This window comes from Sphaeramia orbicularis, chromosome 3 (assembly GCF_902148855.1).
Source record: "Sphaeramia orbicularis chromosome 3, fSphaOr1.1, whole genome shotgun sequence".
Taxonomy (NCBI): domain Eukaryota; kingdom Metazoa; phylum Chordata; class Actinopteri; order Kurtiformes; family Apogonidae; genus Sphaeramia; species Sphaeramia orbicularis.
The window spans coordinates 28,708,759-28,723,321 of NC_043959.1; the positions used below are offsets into that span (position 1 = coordinate 28,708,759).

Below are 14,563 nucleotides of genomic sequence, written 5' to 3' on the forward strand. Positions count from 1 at the left end.
TTTAGAAGGACCAATAAAGGCTCCAGTTTCAAAGAACTGGAATTTTCTGTCAATGATTTAACAGACCAGGCTTTACAGGGTTTACAGATCAGCTACAGGTCACTTATTGGCAAAAAAATTGGATTTCAGCCACATTTGCCTGCAGTCTGAACATAGCCTAAGACAGAGCCAGATTCAAACCACCAACACTTTGGTTATTAGACAACTCACTCTACCTCCTGAGCCACAACCACCCCGTGGTCCTTATATAATTACTTCTAACTCTAGTCCTGTGTTTTGTTTTTATTCTGTTATTTTGTCAGTTTTATTCTTAATACTATAAAATTACAATATACAGTAAATGGGTGACAAATTAAAGTAAAAGCTAATGCAGACAGTGGGTTTAACAGCTGTGCGTATTATTATTATTGAGGCATTTCAACATCCTGATGACCCACTGTTGTGTTTCTTGTCTCTCACCAGTCTTTCACAGTGTCATTCTTAGTGCAGTGTCAGGGTCAGTGGTGGTGATGGGGGGTGAGGAGTCAGAAGATCTTAAAACCCTTGAGCAGTGTGAGCGTAGCAGCTCGCCGTTTGCTCTGGGCCCTCGAGGTCTTCACGGTGACCAGCTTGGCCGTCGCCGGGGCCGGTAGCTCCTTGTAGCAGGGGGTGGTGAAGGTGGGAGGGGACGCCAGATTCAGCAACGCTTTGTCCTCGCTGATGTAGACGGCGGGGCTCAGACGACCTCGGTCCACGTCCCGCCTCGCCTTCCTCACCGCCTCGTGGAAGACATGCTGAACGGAGTGGAAGTCCAGACAAGCCGATACCTCGTAGAATAAACAACCAAAACGAGAGGCGAGGGCTGCACCGTCGGACTTACTCACCTGTCTGAAAGAAAATACGACAAAAATTATACTTAAACCAACTTTACACCCACACACTTTACACCACTAAGATGGATAATTTGTAAAGTTAAAGCTGCGTATTACTTTGGACAACAATTTTTCATCAGATCTGTAAAACTCGAGTCATAGCCTAAGTATCATGAATCTGTAAGTCTTTCTGTGATTACGCACCTGAATCTCTTCCTTCACGGTAAACAATTTCAAAGTGTACTCCACCATAAACAATCCATTTGTTTACAAACACAGCTGTTAGGGTCACTCTGGCATTTTCGGAAATTTGTTGCGATATGCACTGTGGGAAGTAGAGCTCCACACAGTCACAGTAGCAGCAATAACAAACATGTCGACCAAGCGAAAGCGGGTGCGTGGAACTCCGCTTCCCACAGTGTACGTTGTGACAAATTTCCAAAAATGCCCGGGTGACCTACAGACTCCGTTTGTAAACACATACAGTGTTTATGGTGGAGTACACTTTGAAATTGTTTACCATGAGGGAAGAGATTCAGGTGCATAATCATGGAAAGACTTATGGATTCATGATACTTAAGCTATGACTCGGGTTTTACAGATCTGATGAAAAATTGGTGACTAAATTCATATGCAGCTTTAAGAAAAACAAAAGAGGCAAAAGACCTCAAAATCAATCAAATCAATCTTCAATGTTCAAAAAGTAAAAAGCGTTAAAACACGTTTGACTAGTCAAACATATTGACGAAGTGTCCCTGTAGTTAATATAGGACTTTTATTTTGTATTAGAGTTGTTTCTGTCTGTTGTACTTTTTGCATTTACATTTTGAACAATTACGGATTTTTGCTTTTTTTTTTGTTTGCCTTTATGTTTTGTACCTGATTTCATGCTTTTGATCCTATGAAGAACCTACTATTTTTTCTTTGATAAGTTATAGTTAATCATCCCACTTCATATTTCATCATTATGAGGTCCTAAACATCCACTACTTCAGGAAAAAAGAGGGACATGTAAAATCAGATCAATCAATTATGTATAATTCAGTACACACTGTTGCTCATAAATTTGGAACAAAATAATTTTACCTCTTCTCATGAAATAATTGTGAAAATGTGATTTATTCTTGATAGATGAAGTATAAATGGGACTCAGTATCAAAGGTGATTAATGATGTGTAGAAAAAGGAATAAAAGGAGGAACTTAGTGGGCAACAGTGTACAATGTGGCATAATGTGTCGAGCAGATTATGTAAGGATAGTTTTCATAAACACACACTCCTTTGATCATTATGAATAACTATCGTGGACCACATTTGTGGAATAATCTACGACCGGAACTTCAATCAACATCTACTTTATCATCGTTTAAAAAGTATCTGAAAGGGCTTTAATTCATGGAAAAAATATAAGGCTGTGTATCATTTGATTTATATTTGATGATTTGTAATGTGATTTACATTTTTACTGTTTTTACTTTAGTTTATTAATTCAGTTACATTGTATTTTTAATTCTTTTTTCTTTTTTTCTTGCGTATTGTTCATTTCTGGGGAGGTTTTCATATAAGCCTTTCACTGTAAGCCCGGACTTCGTATTTACTAAAATGCTTTAATGACATTATACTTAAATGATTTAAGTTTTATTACATTACTATAAAATGTTAAGTATATTCTGGCTTCTAACCTCTCCTGCACAATAATGTTACTTGTTTGAATGTTGGGGGTTTTTTTCTTGCTGTTTTATGATGGGCAAATAAATAAATAAATAAAATAAAATAATACCTTTTCCAATTGAGTGTTTCTTTAATTCTTTCATTTGTTGAATCCAGTTGTATTTCTAATGTCTTATGTATCACACAGACATCTTGCCATGAAGCTTTCCACAGAGGATCCACCTTTGTATCCTCCTCTGACAAGCCTCCTCAGTCCGTGGTCCTCAAGGTGCATTTTGGGAAGTGAGACCTTATTAAAGACACCACGCTAAGATGGATTTCTGGGTCATAACCAGGACGACCGAGGAGTGGGAAGTTGAGGAAGCACAAAATGGAGAAATGAGATGAGCCTATGGAGAGCCTTTAAACTCCTCTACTTAGGGCAGAAACCCATCGCCAACCTGAGGTCTAACCTTTTCCAGCTGAGAACCATGACCTCAGCCTTAGAGGCGTTAAATCCCATCCCAGGCGCTTCACACTAAGATACAAAAACCAGACTGGAGGTCACAGCCTGAACAAGCATTCAATAATACAGGATGTATTATTAGAACTCTATTACTCTATACTAATGCATCCATGTCAGATGTCTTCATAGTTTCATACAGCGTACAGACACAAACAGGTGTGGGTGTGTCTGTTGTGTTAGAGTTCAGCTCATTAGAGGAAGGGGACGAACATAACACTGGTCTACAATTATTTACAAATGATTTGATCCAAGATTAAATGAAAACTTACATACTTTAACAAGGTGAATCGAAAACAAATGATAAACGAGATAAGATAAGATAAGATAAGATAAGATAAGATAAGATAAGATAAGATAAGATAAGATAAGATAAGATAAGATAAGATAAGATAAGACTTTATTTCATCCCACCATGGGGAAATTTCAGTTAACAGCAGCAACATACAACAAGCAATCACAGAGAGAAAAGACAGGTAGAAAACCCACACTAGTGACAAATGAAAAATATAAAGAGATAAATTAAAAATTTGGTATTCATATAAATATTTATGAAAATAAAGAATTTGAATTAGAAATTAAATATTATTTACAAATTTACATTACCATCATCATGGCTGCACATGTATATGGTGTGATATGGGGGGTGCTGGTTACCTGATGTTCTCAATGTATAGGATAAAGTGTTACTAAATGTATATGTCAATATCACCTACTCCACACTCATTACTTTATTTTATTATTATTATTATTATTATTATTATTATTATTATTATTATTATTATTATTATTACTGTTTATGTCATTCAGTCACTTTAACAAATAAGTCATTTTAACAAATTTGTTTTATATACTGTATATTTTTTTAATCTTCTCTTTCTTTGTATATTGTATTTGTATTTGTTGTTTATTGTCTTGTGCTGCTGTACATTTGAATTTCCCCCTTTGGGGGTCAATAAAGTATATCTTATCTTATCTTATCTTATCTAGTGGTTTATACAATACATTTATACAATAGATAGTAGTAAAATGTAATATACACATTAATGCAGCGGAAAAATACATTTTGCTGAATGGCTACTTTGATTTTTCCTACTTTAAACTACAATTAAAGTATGTCGTGTTGATATTGATATTCTAAACTCTCAACAGCAGGGGGAAGTCTGGTACCAGAACACTTTAATAACTTCCAAAACCACCAACAAATCAACACTATGTATCCACAGACTGTTATCACCCACTGAATAGTGTAAAAGTCATTGTTTACACACACATCTGTTTTATAGTATTATCATAACATCATCATAAATACTTATTTTAACATTCAATCCAAATAACACTGTGTCTTATAATCTTAGAATCTTCACATGCTGTATCAGCTGATAGTTTACATTATATCTCTGTTAGCTTAGCTCTGTTTTTAGACTGAAAACAGCCACAGTAAAATCATAAATCACCTCTGTTTTCTGTACAGTTTGTGTTGTCAATAGCTGAACTAAAGATCTGTTTGAAATCATATAAACAAGGTTAGAACTGTCACAGTTTAGTCTGAACCATGGATCAACAAACGGCAAGTTAGCAAAGATAATAACATCCCATAATAACTTGAGCTGTGTCCAGTGGTGAAAACAACAACATTGCTTCCAGTGCTTTATTTGGCTCTAAAAGTTGTTTCTTCGTGGTTCTCATCTCATCTGGTCACATTCTGATGCTTTGATCAAAGGTCCCGTAGTGTTAGTTTTCCTCACCATCAGAGACCAGCAGATTGACTCACTACTCCCTCTAGTGGTCACATAGATAAATTCAGTTCATATCTCTTCAATCCAGTATGTTGGTGTCTTTGGCAGAACAACAGAACTATTTATTCTACACCAGGCATACACTCTAACGACAATTTTAAGTCATTTTTTTTTATATTTGAAAGTAGAAACACTATAACCCCTTTATTACATGTTAATTGGTAATATCTGAAGGGGTCATATTTTGCTAAACCCACTTTTATTAGTCTTTGGTACATTTATTTGTGTATTTGAACCCTAGTAGTTCAAAAATCTTGAATTTGAATCCTCCAGGTGCTGCAAAACTATCTTTATATTTGAAAATCGAGTGGATTTCTACAACCTGTTTTAATCCCTGCTTAATTTGTTACGTTTTATAACTAGTTGTGTCATGACATTTGCACATATTAGGTCAAGACTTCTGACGAACATTTTTCCGAGTACGACATAGTTGTTTGACAACAGCAGCAGTTGTAGTCCATGATAAAAATATGTCCAAACTTTGAGCCGATTACGTAAAATGTTCAGTTGTTGGTTGAACGGGACAGAGCAGCATAGCTAAAAACCTGGAAGGGGCGGGGCATGAAATGGCTCATTTGCATTTAACCTTATAACACCAAACGTATTGTATTTGATACATGAGTTTTGAAGCCCTCTACATGATCAGTGATATTTTTTTTGCTTGAAGAACCTGATGTATACAATTAGATACATGCAATACACGGATAATCCACCAGGGGAAGGAATTCGTTCACCAGAGGCCTTTCCAGTGACACTACAAGACTGTCATTAATGAGGAAGGAGGCAGAACTTTGACGATTTTGGAAAGGAATTACAGTCTACTCTCGTTAAACCACCCGCCGTTATACCGCCATTTTCGCTCACCGCTGACCAAAACCATTGCACAAAAATCCCCAATGCATTATTCCATTAGCTACCGCCATTTCCGCCTATCGCCATCCGCCAGCCCAGCTCCATGCACAAACAACACTTATACCATTGATTTCCCGACCGTTATACCGCCAGCGTGATTGTCATCGAGTACACATAAATTTTAACAATGCACTGAAACAAACGCGCCAGACGCTGATCGCGACAAGCTACGAGTAGGTCTACGGAACGGCCACTGTTCATTTATCGCAGAACACTCAGTAGGTCAGGATGTTGAGAAGAGGACGTGGGATTAAGCCAAAGCCTCAAGATGATGGGGTGTCATTTCCCGAAACGGTATAATAATGCTTAAAATGTTTCCCCACTTTAAATGATCCCTTACAACATAACAGAATCAAGATTTATTTAGAAACGCAATTAGAACGGGTTAACGGAGGCAGCATAGACATCATATGGTAAAGACATGCACATTATGGACGCAACCCGTTGTAACGCCATTTTCGCTATACCGCCAATTTTGCCGTGAACGGAAGTTGGCGGTATAACGAGAGTAGACTGTACCAATTTGTTAGACATGTTTGTGTTATATTATGTTTGTTTGTTCAAAAATAATAATATTTGAGCATTGAGACCCGATGTATCAAATATGATACAAAATTGAAAACTGTACATGGAAATTAATATTTGAAAAATTTATTTTTTTTTTGGTTGTTCAGAAGGACCAATAAAGGCTCCAGTTTCAAAGAACTGGAATTTTTTTGTCAGTGATTTAAAGGTTCAGGCTTTACAGGGTTAAAGGGCCAGCGCTCAAAACGACCTTTCTGTTGTCATTACTCAGAAATAGGGTTGAAGATGGACCTGTGGAGTTGAATTAATGAAGAATTCAGACCCAAGCATAGCATTGACAGTTTATGTAGACCACAGGGAAATGTTTTAAAATGCATAATTCCATTTAAAAAAGCTAAATATCACTCCTATAACAGTTTAGGGTCAAAATTCCTCTTTTACTAATAAAATATTAGAAACACCACTCCACTGTGGCACAATCCTGTGGTTAGTGATGTGATTTTTGTAATAGAGATGTTTAAAAAAAGCTCTTACTTTAGGCATAGACATCTCTCTCTCTCTCTCTCTCTCTCTCTCACACACACACACACACACACACACACACATAGATACCAGCCTGTATCTGTCCATATCCAGCTTGTTCCCCAACAGGATGATGGGAGTTTCCGGCTTGCAAGTTTTATTGTGGTTGGCGAGCGTGTCGAGGTACTGCTGGCAGCCTTTAAAGCTCTGCATATTATCAATACTGTAGACGACGAGAAAGGCACTGGCCCAGGTCAGGTACCGCTCAGTGTTCACTGGACCATTCTGCAAAAAGACAGAAACAAAAACCAGACTCACACAGTGTTCACAACAACATGCACAGGCAAATAATGTAACTGAGTTTTTATTACTTCCACACAGAGGCAGGACACAACCTCAGTATTACTTTGGGTCTTTTTTTTATCTCTTATAGAATAAAGCTTGAGGCATTGTGACCCTTTTTTGTTGAGTTTATTAGTTAATTTGAGTGTTAGTTAATTTTTTAAATCACATTCTAATAAGGAGGAGTTCCATGTGGTGGTAAAACAATACCTACTTTCACCAGCAGGTGTCAGCACAAACCCAAAAATCAGTCCTGAGATCACCTAAATTAGATGTTTTTCTGCATCAGATAGAAATTATTATATATTTATATTATATATTAGGTTATTCTTGGATTATCTTGTATTTTTACCAAATGTATAGTGCAAAAGTTTCAGGCCACAACGAGGTTTGTTGTTTTAGCAAGAGTTTAATGATATATATTTACTATAATGTACATGCACATTTCTCAGTCTCTTTAATGAGGTACAACTGAAATATAGAACAGCATTAAAAACTAGAATTAACTGATTTAGCGTGACCTTCATTTGTGCTTTACATGTCTTGAACTCTTCTGCTCTTCTGTAGATTAGAGCTGATTCTTTTACTGTTCACATTGAATGATTAGACATTACCAGACAGGGAAAAGAAACACACTGGTAGAGATATAACATTTACAAATACTGAGATCGAGACGCAGTTTTGGCCAACAGTTTTGCAAATGACACAAGTTTGTTTTTTGTTAAATTTGCTGCCTTTTTTTTCATTCCTACTTGTATTTTAGGTACACTGAGGAACTTTTAGAAGCATTATACAGGTTTAAAAGAAATTTAATGACAAATAAATCACATTTAAGTAAAGAATCCATCTGTGTTATTGGCCAGAGGTATAAGATACTGGATAACCACATCCAGTCAGAACAGATTTAATGCTCCTTAACACTGATTGTACAAGTCTGTGAACTCAACTAAACACCATCCTAATAAAACACGATCACTGGATATGGTCACTGTGGAATACTTTGGGCCAAAATAAGTTTTGAAGTGAGGATTTAAGGTGATTCACAGAAACACATCAGATCAGACGAATGAAAGGATCTGATTGAATACCAGTTCATCGACCGTTTTACTTTATGATGCTGTGTTTACAAAAAATACTATACTGATTATAGATAATGAAGTCACAAACATATAATATTGTGACTATTTTTGTACATAAAAAAATTGCATAAAATTAAAAATATATTACTTATTTTACGAATAATCTTAATCTATTTTGAGCAGTGGCCTTTGTTGATTGAATCTTCCTCGTGATAATAATAAAGTTAAAGTCATTTCTTCATCACTTGTGTTTAAAGGTAACGTTACATGACAGGTCATAGAGTACTGTCTGTTCGTTTTATACTTTTTCGAGCCCTTACAGACTCTCATAATCACACATTTTTCTGCAAACTGTGAGGGTTTAGTGATCAAGGATTAGGAGGGAGGCTGGGATTTGAATTATAACAGACAGTGGAGCGAGGCTTTAATGGCTAAAACACATTGACATGTTTTTACTATGACTTATCCAAGAGATAGTAAAGGCTTATAAATGCATCAGTATATGTGTATATGCTGTATATGTTATGAATAGATAATTTGTTATTTTATGTGTTTTGTCAGCCCTCAGTAATTTTAACCTATAAAGACCCAAACATCCACTGGTGACCAAAATCATTCACTGATACGAAATCTTTAATACCTGTTGATCCATTAATCCTGTCAACACATGTAAATGTTTGGTGTAAAATGTAGTTTTTCGTCTTTTCATGGTCATCAGATATGACCCATTTGGACGTTCAGAGGCTCCGTAGTGAACGTGGAAACACCATCATCTTCTACAACATTGATTCACCAGTAAAACCCATAGAGTTGGATCAATGACAGTGGATGGAGACACTTATTTTAGATTCAGTTAACAATATATTTTGCAGGAGAAAAAAAAATCTTATATTTTCTCTGTTTTGGACATAATAACTCTCAAGTTTAATCTGAGCTTTAATGAACATCTGCATAATCAATACATTAAATGTAGGAAAATACCTGATTTTCACGTGGGTGCTTCTATGAAACTGGTCCCTAAAAACAGGACACGGGGGCTAAAAATTCAAACCAGATGTAGACTAATGTTATGAAGCAAGTTTGGAAGCACTTTGGGTCTGTTTTAATAATAAATATTTACTGAGATAAAAGAGAAACTATTTTTCAGATAAAACACATTTTTATATTATTTTACATTATATTTAATACAAAAATCTGTATGTAACATGTTAAAAAGGACACGAAAATTACGTGCTACTATTTATTCAAATATCTTTTTATTCTCTCACATTACAGTACATTTTGGGAATTGAACTAATTATTCAAGGCAGTGTTTCACAAAAATGACCTCTGTTGCAAAATCATTTGCGATTTATTTGCGTTTAAATGGGCAGGTTCTGTATGTAATGCAAGTGGACATGATGGGTTACACACAAAACCTGGAATGAGACTGAGATTCATGAAAAACCTGCGTGTCTGGATTAGAAAAACCAATAGGAACATCAAATTTAACACACTGTCTTTATTTATAGCGGTATATAAGACCATTTCAAACCATGTTTTCAAAATTAAATGCACTGACACCGAGGTAGTTTTTCATGTCCCAATTTTGGTCCTATTTTTGGCCCCAATATTTTATTAAAAATTCATTAATTTTGGGATGGCTCAGAGCAAGAGTATAATTTTTTTCGCATTTATCTGAGGTCCTCCTTAGGCACATCCTGGGGGGAAATATGTTTAAATTTCTCTTTTATTATTGGGTCTAAAAAGCTGGCAAAGTGACAGGTACCAAAATGAACCCAGTTTCATAGAAGCACCCAATGAAAAACACAAAATACAGATTATAATATTAGAGTAAATGGCGATTAATCACTTAAGAAATGTTAAAAATAGAGAAATTTTCATTTGGGAACTGACACAAAAGTGGCACTGGGTCTTTATGGGTTAATCCTTCATACATGAGTAATAAATACACATGGCTCTGGACTGTGCAAAAGCCAGGCCATGAGCTCTCAAGCAGAGTTTGGTTTGGAAACCGTTGCTGCTGTGGTTCCTCAATGCCCAGCAGAGGGTATAATTTATGTGATAATGGCTTACACAAATGATGATGTGGCTTTAAGCCCACTCACTCCTATAATGACTCTAAATATTTGCAGAAACATGTTCATACCTGGTCACAAGTGTCCATCACTCTGACCACCACCAGCTGCTGGTCCACGATCTCCTCTGAGGAATAAATATCCTCTGGAGTCGATTCAAGGAAAAACACATGCGTTAATTACATTCTCACTCTTCCAACACTGTCACAGTAACATTAATATACACAAACTGAGGGGGCGATCTCACCTAGATGGGGGTCGTACTCACTGATGAAGCGCTTCGTGAGGAATTTTACAGTCAGTGCTGCAAAACAAGTGGGGGGGGGGTTTCCTGTGAAGATGTAACACTGACTGTCTGACTGTACTGTAGGGCCTCTGGAGACCAAGGGCAGCCAGGGCCATGAGAAAATCACAGCTACATAAACATTCCCAGTTGGCATCAGCTTCCTTCAAAAAATGATGTAACTCATAGTGTACAAAAATATCTGGATGACCAGTGAAACAGAAAACAACCCAATGGTGAAATTAGCTATGAGCAATTATTTAGTATCAATAAATGATTGACAGGTCAGATCTTAACCAATAAAGACCCAAACATCCACCATCATCTACTGATCTAAAGTGTTTAATAACTGTTGGTCTACTAATCCTATCAAAACATGTAAATAATTGGTGTAAAATGCAGTTTGTCATCTTTTCATGGTCATCAGATATGACTCAGAGGTTCCGTAGTTACCATGGAAACACCGTCATCTTCTACAACAGTGATTCACCAGTAAAACCCATGGAGTTGGATCAATGACAGTGAATTGAGACACATGGTTTATGTTCAGTTTATGATATATTTTACTGAAACAAAGTCACATTTCTTTAGTTTTCTCTGTTTTTGATATAATAACCAACAACTTCCATCTGAGCTTTTATGGACATCTACATGATCAGTGAATTAAATGTAGGAAAAAACCTGATTTATACAGTACGTTAATTGAATGTGCAATAACCTGCTTCTACGTCCCAGTACTTTTAATTCAAATGTGCAATAACTTGTTGTTACCTCTCAGTACTCTTATTATTATGTGTAAATGTGTATTTGTGCTTGTATGTGCAATAACTTTTTTTTTTTTTTTTTTTTTTTTTAGCTGTGTTTGTGTTTTGTATCTGTCTTTTTTGTCATATGTTTACCTTTTTCTTACCCCTTTTCTCACTCAGGGAAACGCACAAGAATTCCAGTGTACCTATACTGCTATGTATCTGTGCAAATGGCAAGTAAATTCTATTCTATTCTATTCTATTCTATAAATGCAAAACACAGAACACAATTAGAATAAATGGTGATGAGTCAGTTAAGAAAGGTTAAAATTGACAAAATTTCATTTGGGAAATGACAAAAAAGTAGCACTTGGTCTTTATGGGTTAAAATAATGTCAAATCATTGCAAAAGAGATTATGCCTGCATTGTTTTTCATTACATAATACACCAAAAAGAGCATCCTACAGTACTAAACCATCTGTTTCCATCTGTTTCTTTCGTCTATAATGCACTAAACATATATATGTAGATAAATATAAATGTAGTTCTACCTGATTTCCCTGAGCCCATTGCACCGAGCAGCACCAGGTTACACTCAGCTGGATTCCTCTCCGGAGCTGCAGACTTAACTTTCCCAAACATCAGGGACATGATGATAATCTTCCATCAAACCTCCAACAACGCTCCGTTCATTTAATTAACTACAGATCTTGTGTTGCATTCAAGGGTCCGTCAGATGAAGTAAATGAAAGCTTGATCCATTTCCAGGATGTGCTTGAAAACCACATGTTTCTTTCTTCTTGCTGCAAATGACAGAAAAAAAAAAAAAAGTCAAAGCTACGCATGAAACTTGGCTGAAAATATTAATTCCCCAGATAATTTGGTGTGACCACTAAGGACTGTGCAGCTCAGGAAACTCTGGAAGGAAAAAAAAAAAAAAAACAGTCCTGTGCGCAACTGATGGACTGGCCTCTCCATTTTAGGAAAAACACTTCAAACCCAGCTTGTAAAACCTGGACTGAACTGAATCAGAATACCACAAACACTGATCCACTGATCTGACTCACACACACACGACAACATATAGTGAAAGCAACTGGATTTTGGTTATTTTCATTAGTTTAGAAAGAAAATCCATTATATGAAAAAAAAAAAAAAAAAAAAAATCCAATAAAAAAGGAAAGAATGTAATTATTGGTTGCCTGATGTGGGAGGAAAATACAATCCAGCTCTGTGTGGAATCACTTATGACCAAAAGAAAAAGAAAAATGCGACTTTTCCAAGAGGATATTAAAGAAGAGGCTCTAATATCCACAAAAACAAACATATAAATACCTATTCAGCTCTATTTTGGTGTTCATAACTTGCCCTTTAGCCATATTCCAAGCTACTTTATTGTTCCATAAAAAATATTAAGCAGTAAAATCCATTAAAAACAATTTTTTTGAGTCCACTAACTTGTGAGAGATGAAACTTTCTCCTGAGCAGTTTATTCAGTTTTCTTCACAGGTTGGTCGCTAAAATCCACTAGAATGTTGTTACTATAGCTTTAACTTATTATTATTATAGCTACTTTCAGCTTCTAGAAACTTATGAGGAATTAAGGTTTCATCTGTATAAACTACTGGCATCTTTTATACTTAAAATTAAGTCACACATAATATTTTGTTGGACTGTCTTTAGCTTTCAAGGTCAAGGTGTTTTTATTAGTCTCCCTTGGAAGAAATTTGTCTCGGACAGAGGAGTCCGCTGCACAGATAACACATACCACTCACACACAATAAAATAACAAACATCCAGAATGAAAAATAATATTTTATTGTAGGTAATTAATTTATCAGACAGGGGTAGTTTTTTTTTTTCCTACTTTACTAGTTTCAGCTACTTCCTGTAGCCTTCGTCAGCAGTGTCACATGATGCTGCTGTGACATGACTTATAAGCTGTTCTGGAGGAAACAAACAACTACCCCTTCTAATAAATGAATTACCTACAATAGTTATATGTGGAAGACAGTATGAATCTTTACCAGACAATAAAGAATAAGTGAAATAAAAGTGTTAAGAGCAAAAGTGCAACAGCAAATTCAGCATCCTGCATAAAAATAATACAGAACAGAACACACCACTTACATTGCTACACACATGGTTATCTGGAAGACCTTTAATTATCATTTATTTAAATCTGTAGATGCATTCATTTTTGTCCCACTTCTTGTAGAGAGTCAGATCACTGTGAAAAGTCTTCTCCATCTCATCCCAAACATTCTCAATGCGGTTGGAACCAAGGTTATAATAGTTTTGGATTTTTCATCATAGTTTAGTTAGTTTTGACTTTTTTTCCTCTAATTCAGTTAGTTTTAATTCGTTTTTAGAGCAGGTTTGCTAGCTTTTATTAGTTTTTTTGTTTTTTTCCCAAATGCCTAGTTTTAGTTTAGTTTTAGCATTTTTTTTTTTTTTTAATCTTCCTCACCATCATACTCATAGAAATCTCATACAGAACTCTTTAGTCTCCATGTTTGCAGGTACAGTGGGGATGAGAAGACGACTCTAAACGACAAGTGACAAGAAGTGATGGACCATGAAGTGCTGTACGGTGCCACCAGCTAAAATTGCTCGAGTGAAACATATCAATTTCATTTCAATCCAACATTGACAAAGACTAAAACTAAAAGGATTTTATCCATAATTTTTATATGTTTTAGTTAGTTTTGTAAGCACACAATATAGTTTCGGTTAGTTGTAGTATTTTCCTTTTAATTATAGTTTTTATTTATTTCAGTTAACAAAAATGTTTTTTCAATTCTAGTTTTCGTCATTTCGTTAGTTTTCGTTAATGATAATAACCTTGGTTGGAATTCTGTGGTGTCTAATCCATGTCCATAAATGATGTCCCATCCTTCCTAAACCACTCTTTCAAAGTTTGATCCTGAAGAATCCTGGTGTTTTCAACTTGGAATATGTCTGCATCATCTGCAAAGAAACTAATGCACTGATGTTCAGACCTGGTCATTCAGTACATTCAGGTTCAGCTGACATCATTTTATAGACACGTACTGTTGTGAATCTAGACCTGATCAACTGAATCAACCCCAGGTCATAACACTCCCCCCACAGGCTTGTTACTACGGGCACTAGGCATGATGGGTAATGCCTTCATCCTCCTCTTTTCTCACCCATCATTCTGGAACAGGGTCAATCTGGACTCATCAGACCTGACATGACTTTTATCCATTGAAACACAGTGCGATCTTAA

General features: G+C 35.8%; 1 protein-coding gene across 2 annotated transcripts; it reads right to left on the reverse strand.

The window, feature by feature from the left end:
- rasl12 (RAS-like, family 12) lies at positions 1–12,218 on the reverse strand. Of its 2 annotated transcripts, none has more exons than XM_030160448.1 (5): positions 11,862–12,218; positions 10,528–10,584; positions 10,352–10,425; positions 6,876–7,066; positions 1–867 (listed from the first exon to the last, which is right to left on the reverse strand). In XM_030160448.1, exons 1-5 carry the CDS (start codon positions 11,959–11,961, stop codon positions 525–527), a joined length of 765 nt encoding a protein of 254 aa, XP_030016308.1. In that variant the 5' UTR covers positions 11,962–12,218; the 3' UTR covers positions 1–524. The 2 variants fall into 2 exon arrangements, with proteins under 2 accessions (XP_030016308.1, XP_030016316.1); XM_030160456.1 differs by having other exon boundaries at positions 1–863; positions 6,872–7,066.
- Between the last annotated feature and the right edge of the window lie 2,345 nt (positions 12,219–14,563).